The sequence below is a fragment of the Amblyomma mixtum genome, chromosome 1 (genome assembly GCF_055824585.1).
Source record: "Amblyomma mixtum isolate Tamu chromosome 1, ASM5582458v1, whole genome shotgun sequence".
Classification (NCBI taxonomy): Eukaryota; Metazoa; Arthropoda; class Arachnida; order Ixodida; family Ixodidae; genus Amblyomma; species Amblyomma mixtum.
In genome coordinates this window covers 7886494-7907973 of record NC_143012.1, presented here as the reverse complement: position 1 = coordinate 7907973, position 21480 = coordinate 7886494, and the positions used below count along the sequence as shown (strand labels likewise).

The following is a 21480-nucleotide window of genomic DNA, read 5'->3' as shown; positions in this document are numbered from 1 at the left end:
CCTACCCTCCTCCTGAAATATTTTCTGAGATTCCTCACAAGTCAAACAAAAACATGCTACTCTTTTCGTGTTACGTCCCACCACTGTAACGGCTCCACGGCCAACAGTATATGCAAATGAAACAAATAAAAAAATTAGCAATAAGAAAAAAAAAAGGAAATGGCTTCCATGGCTTCGGACCTGTGGAGCTGACTTTAGCCATACATCTAGCATAGAAGCACATTTTGCCGCCGCGGTGGCTCAGCGGCTATGGTGCTCGGCTGCTGACCCAAAAGACGCGGGTTCGATCCCGGCCGCGGCGGCTAGAATTTCTTTGGAGGAGAAATTCTAGAGGCCCGTGTACTGTGCGATGTCAGTGCACGTTAAAGAACCCCAGGTGGTCGAAATTTCCGGAGCCCTCTACTACGGCGTCTCTCATAGCCTTGGTCGCTTTGGGACGTTAAACCCCATAAACCAAAACCAGAAGCACATTTTAATTTTTTAAACCCGCCGCGGTGGCTCCGTGGTTATGGTGCTCGGCTGCTGACCCGAAAGACGCGGGTTCGATCCCGGCCGCGGCGGCTGAATTTCGATGAAGGCGAAACTCTAGAGGCCCGTGTACTGTGCGGTGTCAGTGCACGTTAAAGAACCCCAGATGGTCGAAATTTCCGGAGCCCTTCACTACGGCGTCCCTCATAGCCTAAGTTGCTTCGGGACGTTAAACCCTAATAAACCAAACCTCAACCAAACATTTTAATTTTAACACTATTAAGTCATTTATTTTCTAAAAACGTTTTCTTCCTACTTTCACTTTCAAACAATTAAAATGCTAAGTATTAAGCACACATTCACATAATCATTTGTAAATTTCGTGGTGCCATTACAAAAGTTATACATTTATATACAATGCCCTCAAGTGTTGCCATACGCCTTTCCGTTCGTGCTCATGACAGTGCTTCCACTTGTGTCGTTCGGCCTCTGAAGTGCTGTTGTTGGAGGTCTGGTCATTGTATGTTAGGAGAAGGTAAGTGACGCCAACCAAGTAAATACAGGAAAAACACGACGTTTCGGGACCGGCTCGGCCCCTTCTTCACGGTGTGACTACGGGCGAGCGCAGCTTGGCTTTTTAAGCCCCTGTGTGGAGGACCTGCGGGTCAATGGCCGCAGCCCATGGACGTAGGATGAGGGGAGAGTCCCCAGGGAACGATTAACATTCTCTCGTGTTTGCTGTATGTGCCACGACTCGAGTAGAAGCCTCCTGCGTGGGTTAGCTTCCGTTTCCAATACAATGGTGCTGTCGAAGTCAATTGGGTGGTCACACCCTTCACAGTGTTCGGCCACGGCGCTGCGTTGACGATTCATGTGACGGACGTCCGCTTTGTGTTGGTTCATCCTTTCCGCGAAGTTCTTCGTTTCCCCTATGTACGACGCCGGGCAGACGGAACACGGAATTTTGTACACGACGCCCTGGGCCTTTTCTCTGGGCTGCCGGTTTTTTGGGCGGGGGAGAAGGCGACCGATAGTGCTGGTCGGTTTGTGCGTTGTCAGCACCCCTTCTTTTCCGAGAATGCGACCGAGCGTCTCGCTCACGCCTCTCACGTAGGGGATGCAAACACGTTTCCGCTTCTGGCATGCGTCTGAGGAAATAATAGACCGGATTTTGTTTTGCCTTTCTTGCTTCCTGATAATGCGCCGGATGAATGAGCTTGGGTAGCCGTTCTTTTGGAGGTCAGAAATGACTCGGTTCTTCTCCTTCCTTTTATCTTCACTTGAGGAACATATGGAGTCGGCTCTCTTCAGTAATGACGTCACGACAGATGCTTTGTGCGGGATGGGATGGTTCGAATCGAAATGTAGGTACCGTCCTGTGTGGGTTGGCTTCCTGTGCACCGAGGACTGCAGGCCTTTGTCGTGCCTTGTGAGTAGGACATCCAGAAAAGGCAGGCTGCCCTGCTGTTCATGTTCAACAGTAAATTGTATGGCCGGTTCAACTGAATTTAGATGACTCTGGAGGTTTTCTATCTCTGAGGTTTTCACCACACAAAAGCAGTCGTCTACATAACGGAGGAATAACTTTGGCTTGGGATTAAAGGAGGAGAGGGCCCGGCTTTCGACGTCTTCCATGGTTAGGTTAGCCACTGTGACTGAAATTGATGCCCCCATAGCAGTTCCGGTTGTTTGCTTGAAAAATTCTCCGTTGTAGGTGAAAAAGGTACTGCGCAGACAGAGGTCGAGAAGGCGACATACCTCATCGACGTTGAGTGGAGTTCTCTCGTGCAGCGTTTGGTCGTTTTCGAGTGCGCGGCGAGCGACGGACACAGCAAGGGGAACCGGTACGCAGGTAAATAGCGACACCACGTCAAATGAGACTAGGCTTTCGTCTTCCTCCACGGTAAGGTTCGAGACAAGTTGGACGAAATGCCGCGAATTCTGTACATGCGTGGGTGTTCTGCCGGCGAGCGGCGCCAGTACCTTGTGCAGGTAGTCAGAGAGACGTCGCAGAGGAGACAGGGTGAAGTCTACAATTGGCCGAAGGGGGACGCCAGGTTTGTGAGTTTTAGGTAGCCCGTAAAAACCTGGAGCTGAGCCGTTTCTGGAGATGAGGCGGAGGTAAAGCCATTTGAAATCAGGATGCCGCTTGAACATCTCTGCCAGGGTTTTGTTGAGTGTTGCCTGAGTGTTTGAAGTCGGATCCTTGCGAACCTTCTCATACGCCCCACTGCTCAAAAGGGCTGACGCCTTCTCCTCGTAGTCGCGTCGGTCCATCACCACTGTAGAGTTGCCCTTGTCTGCCGGGAGTATGACGATGTCGGTGTCGTCCCTGAGACCGCGTAGGGCTTTTCGTTCCAGTTGAGACAGATTGCTCGGAAATTTGGGGGGTACCTTGGCGATGACACCAATCGCTTTCAGGCGGACCTCTTCCCTGACGTGCGGCTCCAGGTGCTGGACCGCATCTTCAACAGCCGCGACTAGTTTTGGGAGGGCGGGACCAGATGATATGTTGAATCCATGTCCTTTTGCGAGAACAGAGGATTCGGGCGGTGTTAAGCGACGGGAGGAGAGGTTCTTTACAAAGCCAGAGTTATGGGGGTCGGGCTGTTTCTTCTGCCGCTGCTGTAGGGCAAACAACTTCTTGTTTTGACACTCACGATGTTTGTTGGCTGCAGTGGAGGCCGCTTCCATGGCAAAGGCGTCCACCCGCGGGAAGAGCTCAGGCATCCTGTGTTCTAGTTGGCGGCGCGCGAAGAACCGGTCCAGCTCCTTTTTGCGGAGAACGGAATGGCACTCGTGTATCCGCGCACTTAATAACTGTTGCTCCGTTTTGGACACCAGCCGTAGGCCTTCTGCGGTGGTTACAGGGCGCTTTAGGCGAAGGCTCACGGGTATCACATCCTTTTCCTTGCAGGTCTTGTTGAAGTTTAGATGTGTCCGGAAGACAGCAATACTCTTGGTGATGTTGACGTATCGCTTCACTAGCTGCATGGTCTCGATGCCGAAGTCTTGGCGTATAGACTCAAAAGAAAACATTCGACAGAAGTCTGTCTGGTTGGGAAATTTTAATGTTAGGAGAAGGTAAGTGACGCCAACCAAGTAAATACAGGAAAAACACGACGTTTCGGGACCGGCTCGGCCCCTTCTTCACGGTGTGACTACGGGCGAGCGCAGCTTGGCTTTTTAAGCCCCTGTGTGGAGGACCTGCGGGTCAATGGCCGCAGCCCATGGACGTAGGATGAGGGGAGAGTCCCCAGGGAACGATTAACATTCTCTCGTGTTTGCTGTATGTGCCACGACTCGAGTAGAAGCCTCCTGCGTGGGTTAGCTTCCGTTTCCAATACAATGGTGCTGTCGAAGTCAATTGGGTGGTCACACCCTTCACAGTGTTCGGCCACGGCGCTGCGTTGACGATTCATGTGACGGACGTCCGCTTTGTGTTGGTTCATCCTTTCCGCGAAGTTCTTCGTTTCCCCTATGTACGACGCCGGGCAGACGGAACACGGAATTTTGTACACGACGCCCTGGGCCTTTTCTCTGGGCTGCCGGTTTTTTGGGCGGGGGAGAAGGCGACCGATAGTGCTGGTCGGTTTGTGCGTTGTCAGCACCCCTTCTTTTCCGAGAATGCGACCGAGCGTCTCGCTCACGCCTCTCACGTAGGGGATGCAAACACGTTTCCGCTTCTGGCATGCGTCTGAGGAAATAATAGACCGGATTTTGTTTTGCCTTTCTTGCTTCCTGATAATGCGCCGGATGAATGAGCTTGGGTAGCCGTTCTTTTGGAGGTCAGAAATGACTCGGTTCTTCTCCTTCCTTTTATCTTCACTTGAGGAACATATGGAGTCGGCTCTCTTCAGTAATGACGTCACGACAGATGCTTTGTGCGGGATGGGATGGTTCGAATCGAAATGTAGGTACCGTCCTGTGTGGGTTGGCTTCCTGTGCACCGAGGACTGCAGGCCTTTGTCGTGCCTTGTGAGTAGGACATCCAGAAAAGGCAGGCTGCCCTGCTGTTCATGTTCAACAGTAAATTGTATGGCCGGTTCAACTGAATTTAGATGACTCTGGAGGTTTTCTATCTCTGAGGTTTTCACCACACAAAAGCAGTCGTCTACATAACGGAGGAATAACTTTGGCTTGGGATTAAAGGAGGAGAGGGCCCGGCTTTCGACGTCTTCCATGGTTAGGTTAGCCACTGTGACTGAAATTGATGCCCCCATAGCAGTTCCGGTTGTTTGCTTGAAAAATTCTCCGTTGTAGGTGAAAAAGGTACTGCGCAGACAGAGGTCGAGAAGGCGACATACCTCATCGACGTTGAGTGGAGTTCTCTCGTGCAGCGTTTGGTCGTTTTCGAGTGCGCGGCGAGCGACGGACACAGCAAGGGGAACCGGTACGCAGGTAAATAGCGACACCACGTCAAATGAGACTAGGCTTTCGTCTTCCTCCACGGTAAGGTTCGAGACAAGTTGGACGAAATGCCGCGAATTCTGTACATGCGTGGGTGTTCTGCCGGCGAGCGGCGCCAGTACCTTGTGCAGGTAGTCAGAGAGACGTCGCAGAGGAGACAGGGTGAAGTCTACAATTGGCCGAAGGGGGACGCCAGGTTTGTGAGTTTTAGGTAGCCCGTAAAAACCTGGAGCTGAGCCGTTTCTGGAGATGAGGCGGAGGTAAAGCCATTTGAAATCAGGATGCCGCTTGAACATCTCTGCCAGGGTTTTGTTGAGTGTTGCCTGAGTGTTTGAAGTCGGATCCTTGCGAACCTTCTCATACGCCCCACTGCTCAAAAGGGCTGACGCCTTCTCCTCGTAGTCGCGTCGGTCCATCACCACTGTAGAGTTGCCCTTGTCTGCCGGGAGTATGACGATGTCGGTGTCGTCCCTGAGACCGCGTAGGGCTTTTCGTTCCAGTTGAGACAGATTGCTCGGAAATTTGGGGGGTACCTTGGCGATGACACCAATCGCTTTCAGGCGGACCTCTTCCCTGACGTGCGGCTCCAGGTGCTGGACCGCATCTTCAACAGCCGCGACTAGTTTTGGGAGGGCGGGACCAGATGATATGTTGAATCCATGTCCTTTTGCGAGAACAGAGGATTCGGGCGGTGTTAAGCGACGGGAGGAGAGGTTCTTTACAAAGCCAGAGTTATGGGGGTCGGGCTGTTTCTTCTGCCGCTGCTGTAGGGCAAACAACTTCTTGTTTTGACACTCACGATGTTTGTTGGCTGCAGTGGAGGCCGCTTCCATGGCAAAGGCGTCCACCCGCGGGAAGAGCTCAGGCATCCTGTGTTCTAGTTGGCGGCGCGCGAAGAACCGGTCCAGCTCCTTTTTGCGGAGAACGGAATGGCACTCGTGTATCCGCGCACTTAATAACTGTTGCTCCGTTTTGGACACCAGCCGTAGGCCTTCTGCGGTGGTTACAGGGCGCTTTAGGCGAAGGCTCACGGGTATCACATCCTTTTCCTTGCAGGTCTTGTTGAAGTTTAGATGTGTCCGGAAGACAGCAATACTCTTGGTGATGTTGACGTATCGCTTCACTAGCTGCATGGTCTCGATGCCGAAGTCTTGGCGTATAGACTCAAAAGAAAACATTCGACAGAAGTCTGTCTGGTTGGGAAATTTAATGTTAGGAGAAGGTAAGTGACGCCAACCAAGTAAATACAGGAAAAACACGACGTTTCGGGACCGGCTCGGCCCCTTCTTCACGGTGTGACTACGGGCGAGCGCAGCTTGGCTTTTTAAGCCCCTGTGTGGAGGACCTGCGGGTCAATGGCCGCAGCCCATGGACGTAGGATGAGGGGAGAGTCCCCAGGGAACGATTAACATTCTCTCGTGTTTGCTGTATGTGCCACGACTCGAGTAGAAGCCTCCTGCGTGGGTTAGCTTCCGTTTCCAATACAATGGTGCTGTCGAAGTCAATTGGGTGGTCACACCCTTCACAGTGTTCGGCCACGGCGCTGCGTTGACGATTCATGTGACGGACGTCCGCTTTGTGTTGGTTCATCCTTTCCGCGAAGTTCTTCGTTTCCCCTATGTACGACGCCGGGCAGACGGAACACGGAATTTTGTACACGACGCCCTGGGCCTTTTCTCTGGGCTGCCGGTTTTTTGGGCGGGGGAGAAGGCGACCGATAGTGCTGGTCGGTTTGTGCGTTGTCAGCACCCCTTCTTTTCCGAGAATGCGACCGAGCGTCTCGCTCACGCCTCTCACGTAGGGGATGCAAACACGTTTCCGCTTCTGGCATGCGTCTGAGGAAATAATAGACCGGATTTTGTTTTGCCTTTCTTGCTTCCTGATAATGCGCCGGATGAATGAGCTTGGGTAGCCGTTCTTTTGGAGGTCAGAAATGACTCGGTTCTTCTCCTTCCTTTTATCTTCACTTGAGGAACATATGGAGTCGGCTCTCTTCAGTAATGACGTCACGACAGATGCTTTGTGCGGGATGGGATGGTTCGAATCGAAATGTAGGTACCGTCCTGTGTGGGTTGGCTTCCTGTGCACCGAGGACTGCAGGCCTTTGTCGTGCCTTGTGAGTAGGACATCCAGAAAAGGCAGGCTGCCCTGCTGTTCATGTTCAACAGTAAATTGTATGGCCGGTTCAACTGAATTTAGATGACTCTGGAGGTTTTCTATCTCTGAGGTTTTCACCACACAAAAGCAGTCGTCTACATAACGGAGGAATAACTTTGGCTTGGGATTAAAGGGATTAAGTTGAACCGGCCATACAATTTACTGTTGAACATGAACAGCAGGGCAGCCTGCCTTTTCTGGATGTCCTACTCACAAGGCACGACAAAGGCCTGCAGTCCTCGGTGCACAGGAAGCCAACCCACACAGGACGGTACCTACATTTCGATTCGAACCATCCCATCCCGCACAAAGCATCTGTCGTGACGTCATTACTGAAGAGAGCCGACTCCATATGTTCCTCAAGTGAAGATAAAAGGAAGGAGAAGAACCGAGTCATTTCTGACCTCCAAAAGAACGGCTACCCAAGCTCATTCATCCGGCGCATTATCAGGAAGCAAGAAAGGCAAAACAAAATCCGGTCTATTATTTCCTCAGACGCATGCCAGAAGCGGAAACGTGTTTGCATCCCCTACGTGAGAGGCGTGAGCGAGACGCTCGGTCGCATTCTCGGAAAAGAAGGGGTGCTGACAACGCACAAACCGACCAGCACTATCGGTCGCCTTCTCCCCCGCCCAAAAAACCGGCAGCCCAGAGAAAAGGCCCAGGGCGTCGTGTACAAAATTCCGTGTTCCGTCTGCCCGGCGTCGTACATAGGGGAAACGAAGAACTTCGCGGAAAGGATGAACCAACACAAAGCGGACGTCCGTCACATGAATCGTCAACGCAGCGCCGTGGCCGAACACTGTGAAGGGTGTGACCACCCAATTGACTTCGACAGCACCATTGTATTGGAAACGGAAGCTAACCCACGCAGGAGGCTTCTACTCGAGTCGTGGCACATACAGCAAACACGAGAGAATGTTAATCGTTCCCTGGGGACTCTCCCCTCATCCTACGTCCATGGGCTGCGGCCATTGACCCGCAGGTCCTCCACACAGGGGCTTAAAAAGCCAAGCTGCGCTCGCCCGTAGTCACACCGTGAAGAAGGGGCCGAGCCGGTCCCGAAACGTCGTGTTTTTCCTGTATTTACTTGGTTGGCGTCACTTACCTTCTCCTAACATTAAATTTCCCAACCAGACAGACTTCTGTCGAATGTTTTCTTTTGAGTCTATACGCCAAGACTTCGGCATCGAGACCATGCAGCTAGTGAAGCGATACGTCAACATCACCAAGAGTATTGCTGTCTTCCGGACACATCTAAACTTCAACAAGACCTGCAAGGAAAAGGATGTGATACCCGTGAGCCTTCGCCTAAAGCGCCCTGTAACCACCGCAGAAGGCCTACGGCTGGTGTCCAAAACGGAGCAACAGTTATTAAGTGCGCGGATACACGAGTGCCATTCCGTTCTCCGCAAAAAGGAGCTGGACCGGTTCTTCGCGCGCCGCCAACTAGAACACAGGATGCCTGAGCTCTTCCCGCGGGTGGACGCCTTTGCCATGGAAGCGGCCTCCACTGCAGCCAACAAACATCGTGAGTGTCAAAACAAGAAGTTGTTTGCCCTACAGCAGCGGCAGAAGAAACAGCCCGACCCCCATAACTCTGGCTTTGTAAAGAACCTCTCCTCCCGTCGCTTAACACCGCCCGAATCCTCTGTTCTCGCAAAAGGACATGGATTCAACATATCATCTGGTCCCGCCCTCCCAAAACTAGTCGCGGCTGTTGAAGATGCGGTCCAGCACCTGGAGCCGCACGTCAGGGAAGAGGTCCGCCTGAAAGCGATTGGTGTCATCGCCAAGGTACCCCCCAAATTTCCGAGCAATCTGTCTCAACTGGAACGAAAAGCCCTACGCGGTCTCAGGGACGACACCGACATCGTCATACTCCCGGCAGACAAGGGCAACTCTACAGTGGTGATGGACCGACGCGACTACGAGGAGAAGGCGTCAGCCCTTTTGAGCAGTGGGGCGTATGAGAAGGTTCGCAAGGATCCGACTTCAAACACTCAGGCAACACTCAACAAAACCCTGGCAGAGATGTTCAAGCGGCATCCTGATTTCAAATGGCTTTACCTCCGCCTCATCTCCAGAAACGGCTCAGCTCCAGGTTTTTACGGGCTACCTAAAACTCACAAACCTGGCGTCCCCCTTCGGCCAATTGTAGACTTCACCCTGTCTCCTCTGCGACGTCTCTCTGACTACCTGCACAAGGTACTGGCGCCGCTCGCCGGCAGAACACCCACGCATGTACAGAATTCGCGGCATTTCGTCCAACTTGTCTCGAACCTTACCGTGGAGGAAGACGAAAGCCTAGTCTCATTTGACGTGGTGTCGCTATTTACCTGCGTACCGGTTCCCCTTGCTGTGTCCGTCGCTCGCCGCGCACTCGAAAACGACCAAACGCTGCACGAGAGAACTCCACTCAACGTCGATGAGGTATGTCGCCTTCTCGACCTCTGTCTGCGCAGTACCTTTTTCACCTACAACGGAGAATTTTTCAAGCAAACAACCGGAACTGCTATGGGGGCATCAATTTCAGTCACAGTGGCTAACCTAACCATGGAAGACGTCGAAAGCCGGGCCCTCTCCTCCTTTAATCCCAAGCCAAAGTTATTCCTCCGTTATGTAGACGACTGCTTTTGTGTGGTGAAAACCTCAGAGATAGAAAACCTCCAGAGTCATCTAAATTCAGTTGAACCGGCCATACAATTTACTGTTGAACATGAACAGCAGGGCAGCCTGCCTTTTCTGGATGTCCTACTCACAAGGCACGACAAAGGCCTGCAGTCCTCGGTGCACAGGAAGCCAACCCACACAGGACGGTACCTACATTTCGATTCGAACCATCCCATCCCGCACAAAGCATCTGTCGTGACGTCATTACTGAAGAGAGCCGACTCCATATGTTCCTCAAGTGAAGATAAAAGGAAGGAGAAGAACCGAGTCATTTCTGACCTCCAAAAGAACGGCTACCCAAGCTCATTCATCCGGCGCATTATCAGGAAGCAAGAAAGGCAAAACAAAATCCGGTCTATTATTTCCTCAGACGCATGCCAGAAGCGGAAACGTGTTTGCATCCCCTACGTGAGAGGCGTGAGCGAGACGCTCGGTCGCATTCTCGGAAAAGAAGGGGTGCTGACAACGCACAAACCGACCAGCACTATCGGTCGCCTTCTCCCCCGCCCAAAAAACCGGCAGCCCAGAGAAAAGGCCCAGGGCGTCGTGTACAAAATTCCGTGTTCCGTCTGCCCGGCGTCGTACATAGGGGAAACGAAGAACTTCGCGGAAAGGATGAACCAACACAAAGCGGACGTCCGTCACATGAATCGTCAACGCAGCGCCGTGGCCGAACACTGTGAAGGGTGTGACCACCCAATTGACTTCGACAGCACCATTGTATTGGAAACGGAAGCTAACCCACGCAGGAGGCTTCTACTCGAGTCGTGGCACATACAGCAAACACGAGAGAATGTTAATCGTTCCCTGGGGACTCTCCCCTCATCCTACGTCCATGGGCTGCGGCCATTGACCCGCAGGTCCTCCACACAGGGGCTTAAAAAGCCAAGCTGCGCTCGCCCGTAGTCACACCGTGAAGAAGGGGCCGAGCCGGTCCCGAAACGTCGTGTTTTTCCTGTATTTACTTGGTTGGCGTCACTTACCTTCTCCTAACATTAAATTTCCCAACCAGACAGACTTCTGTCGAATGTTTTCTTTTTGGTCATTGTATGCGAGGTCATCGTCATCGTTTGCGCAGGAGGACCGAGCTTTCTCGCGTAAAGCCACGCTCCGCCGAGAAAACGCGATTTCTCCAAACGCAAACCCATCGGGAGCAATGACAGCGGCGGAAAACAGAAGGACAAAGGGTACCGGTGAACGTGGGCTTTGCTCGTTTACGTCGGGTCGCTATCGTACGCGCGAATCAAGAAGAAACAACGAAAACAAGGAAAAGGAAAAAGAAATTCTGGTTGACTTTTTGTAGCGATGGTCACGATTTTTGGTGCGTCCAGCGACTTTCGAAACGATAGCCAACATTCTTTGCCCGTTTCCGTGTCTCTGGCACGGATACTGAGATTAGGAGAGCTAACTGTTTTCTTAGTGATGTGCGCGAGGGTTGGCATCTTTTCTCTTCCAGCGGGGCAGAACGATTTTGCTAATACATTATCAAACTTTTTGCTTTTTTAATTTACAGTACATTTATTCCCTTTTGCTATCGATGTTTAATGTCTATGTGCCGATGTACAGGTCCCTCCAATATGGAAGGTAATACCCACTGTCCACTAAAAAGCAAATTTTTGTTTATTTCTCTGCTTAAGTTCACAATGGGTTTTAAGCATTTTACGCCAAGATGAAAAGTTGTTAGAAAGCAGAAAAAAAAAATGTGACTGTCAATGATTTTTACGGAGTAGTATTAATTAAATGCTCAGCCTTGGTTCTTTCTCATATAGGAGGGACATACACATCTATAATATTTTGCGCGATGCAGGAAAGTTTGCGGGAAGTTTGGCTCTTTGGTTGATAATTTAAGAGAATATGAGTGATGGCTCTCGATTACTGTGATGGAATTCGTTTTGGCTGATATAGTTTTCCGCCCACAGCTAAGTCAATGAGTGCAGAAGAAAAATCGGCGACTGTGGTAGCTAATATTCACAAATTCCAACTCAGCAAACTTCTTCACATTTCCCGTGAAGTAGCAGAGACTTTCTCAACTAAATGTGAGAAAATAATTTCACCTTCTGTGAATCAAAATGACAGTACGTTGCTGGAATGATGCTTCGTTTTACAAATGCGATAGTTCGAGATGCAGTGATCGCCGATTCAAGTGATGAGTGGCTCCTGGCATGGGCTTTCTTTTTCTTTTTTTTTTCTGGCATGCGTGTGGCTGGTGCGCAGCTGTGGCGTACGATCATGTCGTTCGGCGACTGAGCATAAGGTCGCGAGATCGAATACCGTCAGCGATGGATGCATTTCGACAGGGGTCAGACGCAGAGGCACCGCTGTGCAGCGCATTGTCAGGGCTCATTAATCCTGAGCTCGCAGCTCTCCATTACACGCCTCTTTCTCTCTTCCTTGTTTCACTCCGACCATCATCCCTTTCCTCCCTGTTCAATTCAATCGTCCACTCAGATATCGGGAATTACTGTACCCTCCCTTTCCACAAAAACATTAGCATTTTTGCCTTTATAGTTTCTTTATTTGTTTGCTCTTAGACGAGCATTGGAAAGAGTATTCAGAGCTAATGACAACCGCTGTGTTTATTATTATTTCTGCTTGGTGTTTCCCGTTCTTCGTACCTTCCATTATGATGAGTCATTGCGGCGTCTAAACTTTTCAGTGTCTCATTACAACACTGTGCGCTGCACGGCAGAAATCGAACGATCCACGTCTGAATTACTTTTATGCTCATCTTTTATTTCTCCCTTTCATTCCTTCTTCCTCTTCTCGGTTATTCCTCTCATTGCTTCTTTCCTTATTTCTTCCTTTATTTATTTATTTATCATCATACCCACAGCGCCATTGTCTGGCATTACAGTGGCGGGGTTGAAGAAAAAGTACACAAATGCCACCGCGTGCAGGTGGTTACAAAAAAAGAGATAACAATGAGATAGAAAGAACACGGAATTATTATACACAAAAAATGTCACAGCATGGAAGAAAATGAATCATTTGATAATATGGGCACTACTTCCTCAGGCAGCTTGTTTCATTCCGAAACCGTTTTGGGGAAAAAAGACATTTTAAAAAGGTCAGTCCGGCACCTGTATTCTTTAACTTTAAGTGAATGATCTCTACGTAAAGACACGTAATCATTTCTTTCGTTATTTCTTTCTGCTTTCCTTTCTTTCCTTTTTAAAACTCCTTTACTTTCACCCTCTTTATGTTTCATTCTTTCTTCCTTTCTTTCAATTTTTCGAACTTCTTTCTTTTCTTCACCTTTTTATCTCTGATTTCTTGCTTCGGTTTTTACTTTTAGTTTGCATTTCCAAATGATACCTAACACCATTATTTAACATCATTAAGCACACACTCGGTTCCTTCGCATGAATAAGGAGGCCAAGTGAGCTTTCGGTCTCACAACGATGGCCCGCCATGTAATACATGGGAAGCCGTCGTAAATCTCTCCATCGGATCATACCGGCTGGAACTAGTCTTCGCGTACTTCGACATGAAGTGAAATGTAAACGCACCTCTGCTTTTTTATCAATACCTTCCGTATTAGTCGGTATGTTGTCAGCTAAAAAAAAAATCAAACAATCAAATCAAATCAAACAAAAATCAAAGCGTGTCGAAGACATGTTCTGAAGACGTACGACGGCAAGTAAAGAGAAGGTAAATAAACACGAAGGAGTCACTTCGTTAGGGGCTCTGAAGTAGTGCAAAGAAATACTATTGGAAAATCGTTTTCTTATGTACAACCCCTGTGTCGTCCCTTTGCTGTGCTGGTGCTTTTTCTGCACTTGTCCTCCTGGTTCGCGTTCCACCATACCCAACAATTCTGGACAAAAGCATTTTTGAGCGGTAAACTCTTTTTGAACGCTGTTTTTGCATATAGTGTAAGATTTCACTGCAACAATCAATATAACCGAAAGATCATCCGACGACCGTCTTGCATACTTTTTTTTATTAACGTTTTACCTATTGTCAGAAGTGTACCCCATTGGTTTTCTATGGCAGTCTTAATTGTTCGACGCAATCGATGGAAACATTATAAAAGAAATGTTTTTATATATCAAAATAACAATTTCCTTCAATAATTTCATAAAAGTGTCTTACAATTTTCAAAATTTTTTTCCATTAATTTATTTATTTCAGAGGCACTGCCAGCCTTCCCAGAAGGGTTTTGGCAGGAGTGCGCATACATTGTGCAGAAAGTACAAAAGAGAAACTAAAAAAAAAGAAAAAAAGAAAGAAGAAAAATGCTTTGTACAAGCTTGCGTTGTTCACGCATATAGAAGCAAGACTGACACGTAAGACAAGAACATTGGCATCAACAGCGCGGTTTGGCAGATAAACACTAACAAGCTTGCGTTGTTCAGGCATATAGAAGCAAGACTGACACGTAAGACAAGAACATTGGCATCAACAGCGCGGTTTGGCAGATAAACACTAACAAGCTTGTGTTGTTCAGGCATATAGAAGCAAGACTGACACGTAAGACAAGAACATTGGCATCAACAGCGCGGTTTGGCAGATAAACACTAACAGAAGACACACGCTGTTCCATGAGCAAACATAAGATTGCAACCACAAAGATTGAATGTTGGACATGAAATGTTAACAGAAGGAGCCTGTAGAAGGGTCATGTTGGATGAAATACAAAAGGGCTGAAAGGGGTTTGGCGTGTCTGCTACGAGCTCTCAAAATTTCACTCCCGAACTACCGTTTCAATGGCTCCTTTGACTAACCACTCCTCATGTGTTCACTAATCACGTGTTTGGCCAAGGGACAAATCTCTTAACAATATCCTATTTAATGATAAGAGCAGACAGAAATTGACAAAAGTACATCCTGGGGGTCAGAAGGACAAAAGAAGTAAGGTGCAGAACTATGGGGATGAATTAGTCAAGGACATTCGGCGCGCAAGGACTGACAAAACAGGCTTAGGAGAGGATAATTGTGAGGGGAATTCGCTGCAGGCCTCCGTTCTGCATTTATGCGATAGTCCTGCTGCTGCTTTCCCTTTTATGTCTACTATCTTCGTGTGCGCCAATGAAAACGAAGGCGTTGTCGACGAAAGGTAAAGGGTCAAGTGGGTCAAAATCAATGTCTGCTTCTGTTCACCCTTCGCTTCCAACATTTCCGGCTCGCCTTCAGCCTCATCCACGTCTCTCGGTTGTTCCCCTAACTATGGAAGTTCCAGCGACCAAGACCTTTTTCACTGTGACCCGGAAAATCTGATTAGCTAATTTTTGGGTAAAGAAGCTATAACTTTGTCTTTCTAGCAGCCAGTTGCTCGATATACGCTATACCGACGCGTATGCGCGAAAGGAAAAAGGAAAAACAGAGAGAGCAGCCGGGGATTGCCTCAGAAACTATATGGGTGCCACACTTGCATTTCGTGGATCGATGAGCTCTATGACCGTGGCTCAATGTTGTTTTTGTTTTAGTGGAAAAAAGTTTCGCAGACAAGAACAGTCCAAGTCATTTCTCGCCGTCTTGCGCGGCGAAAGAAAGGATAGTGATCGCTATGCAGGATCCGGCGCTGCCGACGGCCCAGGTGCGCCTATTTCCACTTCAAACACGACCTGACCACGTGACGCAACCACGTGACGATACTAAGTGAATACCACAGATGGCACCCTTTAAATAACCCCTACTGTCCTGACCAGACGTACAAAAGTGATCAAAATACTGCAGGCCGGATCATTGCTTGCCTTTTGGCAGTGTGTAGCAGGGTACGTATGGCACCCACGAAGCTCTACATGTCTGCATGGGGAGAACACTTATCCCCACCTTTTAATTCCTTTCGGTCTTAACGGGTAGCGTGAGCGTGCCACCATAGTGCGCGAAAGCAAACCACGTGGCCTTAAGACTTTTGACCAAGGCTGTGCGTACATTATGCCGACTTGGGCGTGCTTGAGCTTTTGCCTGACTGGCTGTCCCGGTCAGCATAGGACAGCGAAATTTTTCAGTAAGCACACATACTAACACACAAACACCACTTACCCCAGAAAAAGTCACTCATACAGACACAGCTGCAAATTACTTAGCGTAGGTATGCTTTGGGAAGTAGATGGTAATGTGCAATCAGCTTTTGGACACAGGGCGGTTAGCGATGAGCTGGACGTTGTGTCATCTACTAACGGTAGGTCAATATTTCCCGTTGTGGTGCCTCTGCCAGTGTACGTTCACTGCTTACTCCGTCTCCCCCATATACACTCCTTCCTTCATCCCTTCTCTAACGGTGAGGTTGAAGTGCTTATCCAAGGTGAGGCCGGTATATAGCGCCTTTAATTTGTTCTTACTCTTGTAATGCACGTCATATCGCTTGACGCAGACTGAAAAAACATGTACAGTTTCATTTAAGCTCGCCGATCTCTGCATGTCAGTTCCTCACATAAATTCAGAAAAGGCCTTTTGCAGCATGCTTGTAAAAATAAAAGATAGAAATACCAGCTAGAAAAAGCGGTCGGTCGAGGACTGCTGTAAGATGCCTAATCACTCAACAGCAAACCTTAACGGCAAAAAAAAAAAAAACATCTAAAACTTTGTTCGGACTTACTGCTACATTGCCAGGGAATAAAATAGTTTTGAGTATAGCAGTGACGAAATAGTTGAAGTTCATAACTTTTATACCGTGTTTTCATAGCTAAAGCATTACAGTGTTAACATAACCCAACATAACCTCCCCTAACCAGACCTAAATTAGACTATCATAGCATAGGTCGCCTTGCCTTCCTACACCGGAGTTTGTGAAGCATCAAAGCAAAAATGAAAAACGTGCTACATGAACTACTATGTTTTAATGCATCTATAACAAGTACACGATGTCGTGCTTGGATCGCCTTTAGTGTAGCTGACTGTGCTACAACCTACATTTTGATACAGGCATGACGTAACTGGACCACCAGCACCACCCTATATCAGATTAATGTACGCCGAAGAGCGGTTCCAGTAGCCGTGCTGCGTATAGCGATATTGAGCTTAATCAGATTAGTCATGATCCCGTGATTTATAATGCAATGTCCTAACGGCTGTGGTGCAGGAAAATCGATAAAAGCAAGCTTTACGAAAACATAGTTTCTCTGACGTTTACTCCATCACACTAGCATCACCACGCATTGAAAGTGCCCTAAATAAACAGACCAGGGACGCTCCTCGTGACTTCGGAAGTACGCTTTTCTCGTAATGAAGAAGAAACACTCCACCAAACCTGTCCTCGGTAGAGCTTGCCTTAACTCAACGAACCTCGCATGCCATAAGCACATGCCAAGCAAATATATTGGATATCGCTCCGCTTGCGACACCTGCAGCCCTGAAGCGGCAAACGCCGGGAAATTATACGGGAGCTTGTGCGTTCGAACATAAATTGCACGAGACCGTCTGAATTTATTTCTGGTTTATTACCGTAATCGCAGGTTAATATATGGATAACAGGGAACGCATCCATTCGTTCGCACAAGCTTGCGTTGCGATTACGCATAGTATACACTATGTCCCTGGTCATAAAAATCATTGCAATTACCCTGGCCTACGTCATTAGCGTTGTCGAACTAAGCCGCTACCACTACCACCATTGTCATCAATGCCGCCATCAGCTGCCTTACGCTCAATACACGAAAGTAGGTCCTGCCATCTTCACTTCCACTTTTTTTGGTTAATCATACTTTCTGTTTGTACCCGCCGCGGTGGTTCAGTGGTTACGGCGCTGGAAAGACGCGGGTTCGATCCCGGCCGCGTCGGCCGAATTTTGATGAAGGCGAAATTCTAGAGGCCCGTGTGCTGTGCGATGTCAGTGCACGTTCAAGAGGCCCAGGAGGTCGAAATTTCCGGAGCCATTCACTACGGCGTCCTCATAGCCTGAGTTGCTTTGGGACGTTAAACCTCAACAAAACAAACCAAACTTTCTGTTTGCCAGTGCAGAAGGGAATTATTCCATTCGAATTCAGTATTCACAATAAATTGGATTCCTACAAATCCCGCACCTTATTCCGTGAAATAATTCAAACGATAGACCAACAGCTTGTTTCGAGTCTTCGCTAACAGAGGCCTTTAGCATACCGCGTACCGCTAACGTACCGCTACCGCTTACCACCCGCCATCACCGTATTTCGGGTCTGCAGCCGAGCGCCATAATCACTGAGCCACCGCGGCGGACTGTTAAATGAGCTATGCTCAAGAAATTCCGTGGCTTAATTAGCACGATTCCTTGCAGTTGTTTATTTCCAAACCAAATTATAAAATTAACAGAGCAAACAATGTTTTCGTGTGCTTGTATAGAAACATATTCAGGCCGGTATGTTTCTATACTGCTTCAAAGCTAGAGCGCATGCATATTCGCACAGTGGACATTCGCGCTCATAGAATACTTGAGCTGTTGAAAACAGTACACCTCAGACAACTGGACATACTTTAGCCAGCATATTTCAAGCACGTGTTTTAAACACTAATGTTATTACCATAACTTGGCGCATATAACGAATTCTGACCCCAGTTCGTGCCTCACCATTAACCCACGACTAAAAGTGCGACTGCTGAGGACTGTGCTGAATGAGGCCAAGCAATGCTTTTGATAATAAATTATTAACGAATTTACACGAGCCTTAGTCACGCTTCGCGTTCCTTGAGGTAGGCATGCAGGCTACTGTGGAGGGCTGTGGGTTAATTTCAAACAACTCATGTTGTCATTATCATGCAAGAAATTGCCATTACGCCAACGCCTTTGCATTTTGCCTGCATTAAAATGTAGCTGCTGTGGCCGGAGTCGAAACCTCGAACTTGTAATCTTAGGCTGAGCACCATAGGCCCGGTGCTGCCATGTTGGATTACAAGCCATATTTTAAGAAACACTGAGCAAACATCGAATCTGGCTTTCATCGACAGATTGGAGTGTTCCAATGGCAGGCTATTCTAAAAATGTTAAAAAACCTTAAATGTGTATAAATGCAACATGCAAAAGTATAAAAATGTTTAAAACATAAATATAGTTGTCGCGACCATCAAATGTTTTCTCGAACTGTGATGTCGTTAAGTTATCTTTCCACACTGGGATCCATGATTCATGACAGAATAGCTAGACCGCTATTCCCTTCCAAACACTGATCTCGCAAACAATTTGGTTTTGAAGCCACGAGGTTGAAGCGTGCAACTTGAACAAAGAAATCTCAATTTTAAATAAAATTTCCTCATTAGCAAATGTTCCTTTTTTTCTTACGATCAAACATCAACACAACTCCCAGAAAGTGTCGGAGCGTCGATTTTCGCTGAGAACGAAAAATGGACGGAAATTTAATCAGTGTCCCTTTCACAAGTTATAAATTCTTGGGAGAGCATTCGCTCTGCTCTTGTGTCATTGCCATTTTCAAAGGGATTATATTACCAACTCCATCGATGCTCTGTGGTGTCGGAAGGATACAAGGGGAAATGATCGTCTTTTTTATGTATATGATTACATCACTTTCGTAACTTTTGCGTCTTTGGGAGATAAGTATGAAATAGAGCACATGGACCAACTAAAACCATAGAACATGTTCAAAAAAGACGGTCAACTTATCTGAAACGCGCGGCACCCTTGAAAACAATGGTGGGATAGATTACTTGAGAAAAGGCTTTCGGTTTAAAGTTTAGTCGCAAGAGCAAGAATTTAACTTGTGGCCTGTAAAGTTATACTTTGAGTAAAAGTTGAAATAGTAACAACGTCTGGAATCAATACCACCGACCAAATAAGCAGTGTCTAGCCGTCGTGGCTTAGAGGAGTTTAAAGGCCTCTCCGGATCGCTTACATCTGCTGCCAATTTTTTCTTTCTTACGTGAAACGTTTGAGTTGCCCCTAGTGCGCTCGTCCCCACAAGTTACGTCTTGTGCTGAGACCGCGCACAAGACGCATGACAGTTTACGTTCCGTGGAAATTATAAAAAAATGAACCCGAAAACACACCGGAAAGTTTTATTATGCAGAAATGCACCGGAATGGTTGTGACAGCTTCCCGCTTCAGTTTGAGGACAATGTTCTCAGTCATGAAAGATCGATAAAATTTTTAGGCGTGTTTTTTGAGGAACGCTTGCTAAGGTCCGGTCATGTAGATTATTTAAGCAGTAGGATATCTAAGTCTATCGGCATTTTAAAAAAAGTTTCGAACTGCGATACCAGTGAAATTCAAAATACAGCTTTACTATCCACTTGTTTACTCATACATTCATTATGGATTACTGGTACGTGGAACCACAACACAAACGAACTAAACAATCATATTTATACTGCAGAAAAGAACTACACACGCTATAGCAAACATCCCATTAAAGAGAGCAAGAGAGAGTATTTCCTGAAATGCAGACTTCTTTCCATTGAACATAAAAGTAAAAGCTTGCAAATCATGCACACATGCTCATTAAAGCAAACGGACAAAATTTTGAGGGCACTTTTTGGAACACTCTAGTTATAGTCGACGTCACATGGAATACAACCTCCAGAATGTTCGAACGAAGTTACGTAATATAGCCCTTGAAAACTGTAGCGATCAGCAATTTAAAAAGCGCATGGTCAGCTTACTTGTAGAAACCTGAGCGCAACTTTTCAGCCGCACTTTCTTGTCTCCTTTATAAGGACTCTCTATCCAGACGTTTGTCCCTTTGATGCCTTGTATTCATATAAGTATCCCTTCTGTGTATTTCATATTTTCTTTGAGTAATATGTTGTTACATAGTGTATATTTGATTTCCCAGAGATATGTATTATACATGGCCTGTTTTCCATTGTATACTTTTGTGCATATTTCATATTGTGTAAATTGTATATTGATTGTATATTGTATGGCATATTGAATATTGTATATCTTAAAGCGATGCTTTCTGCATTTATTTTGTAAACAGTCTCTTTACAGGGTGGGCGGGTGGGCCTTCGTTAGGTGTTGATACACCTTTTGCCCGGTGAGAACAAAAAAAAGTCTGACAAAACCGTGTATACACCTATGCTTATAATGTGCACAAGCGCACCTGTGCACAGGCACACCTGTCGCCAAACGTCGTTTTTGTATTCGAGTTTCTGTTATTCAAAATTTTTTATGCGTGACTGAGTCTTACCTGTGGTCATTAGGCAGGTTCCTTAGCTTTACTCGACTTAAGGCTCGCGCTATTAGCAACTGCCTGGCAGAATGGTTTTTCTCCTGAGACGACTCGCAACGACTTTCTGATTCAAACATGCGCCACAAATTTAAAGGAAAAAAAATACTGCATCTGTCAGTGACGCGTCAGAGCAGTGCGCTGATTGGAAGTGAAAGTCTCGGCCGAGGTGTTTCCATACCGACGGAGTAACGCCCAGCCGGCGTCCATCAACATTCCCGACTTTGCTTACCGCCTTGACAAACGTGACGTTAATTGAAAGAGGCCGCCGCGGCACCACTGACGTCCCTCTGCCGAGTTTCCCTAGCACGTAATAAGGAGAGAGAGAGAGAGAGAGAGAGATGGAAGAAAGAGGGGAGAGAGCTGCACTGGAACTGCGAGGCAACACGACTCTGTTTGCTGTCAGGCGTTTTTGCGTCAAAACAGCACTCTCCACCAATTACGTCACAAGTTATTTCGTTTGCGTCGCCGCTCGAAAACAGGGTTGCCAGTGTTTACAGTCGCGCCCACTTATAACAGCCGCAGATATAACGAACGCTCGCTTAGTACGAACGAGGGCGGTGCTACCGTCAAAATATATATTGGGGCAATGGCACAGTGTCTCACATAGAACGAACTGTTGTGGCCTCAACACTCGGTTAGAGCGAACGCGAAGCTGTCGGGCCCCCGTAGT

The 21480-nt window shown here is 47.6% G+C and overlaps 2 protein-coding genes across 2 annotated transcripts in view; one reads left to right on the top strand and one right to left on the bottom strand.

The window, feature by feature from the left end:
- Positions 1-987, bottom strand: part of LOC149365397 (carbonic anhydrase 1-like) — a 95338-nt gene extending 94351 nt beyond the window's left edge. The window contains exon 1 of the mRNA XM_089568604.1: positions 908-987. Coding sequence (XP_089424730.1) covers positions 908-987 — 80 coding nt within the window. The remainder of the gene's footprint in view (positions 1-907) is intronic.
- Positions 1-21480, top strand: part of LOC149365395 (QRFP-like peptide receptor) — a 96032-nt gene that overhangs the window by 956 nt on the left and 73596 nt on the right. The window lies entirely within an intron of this gene.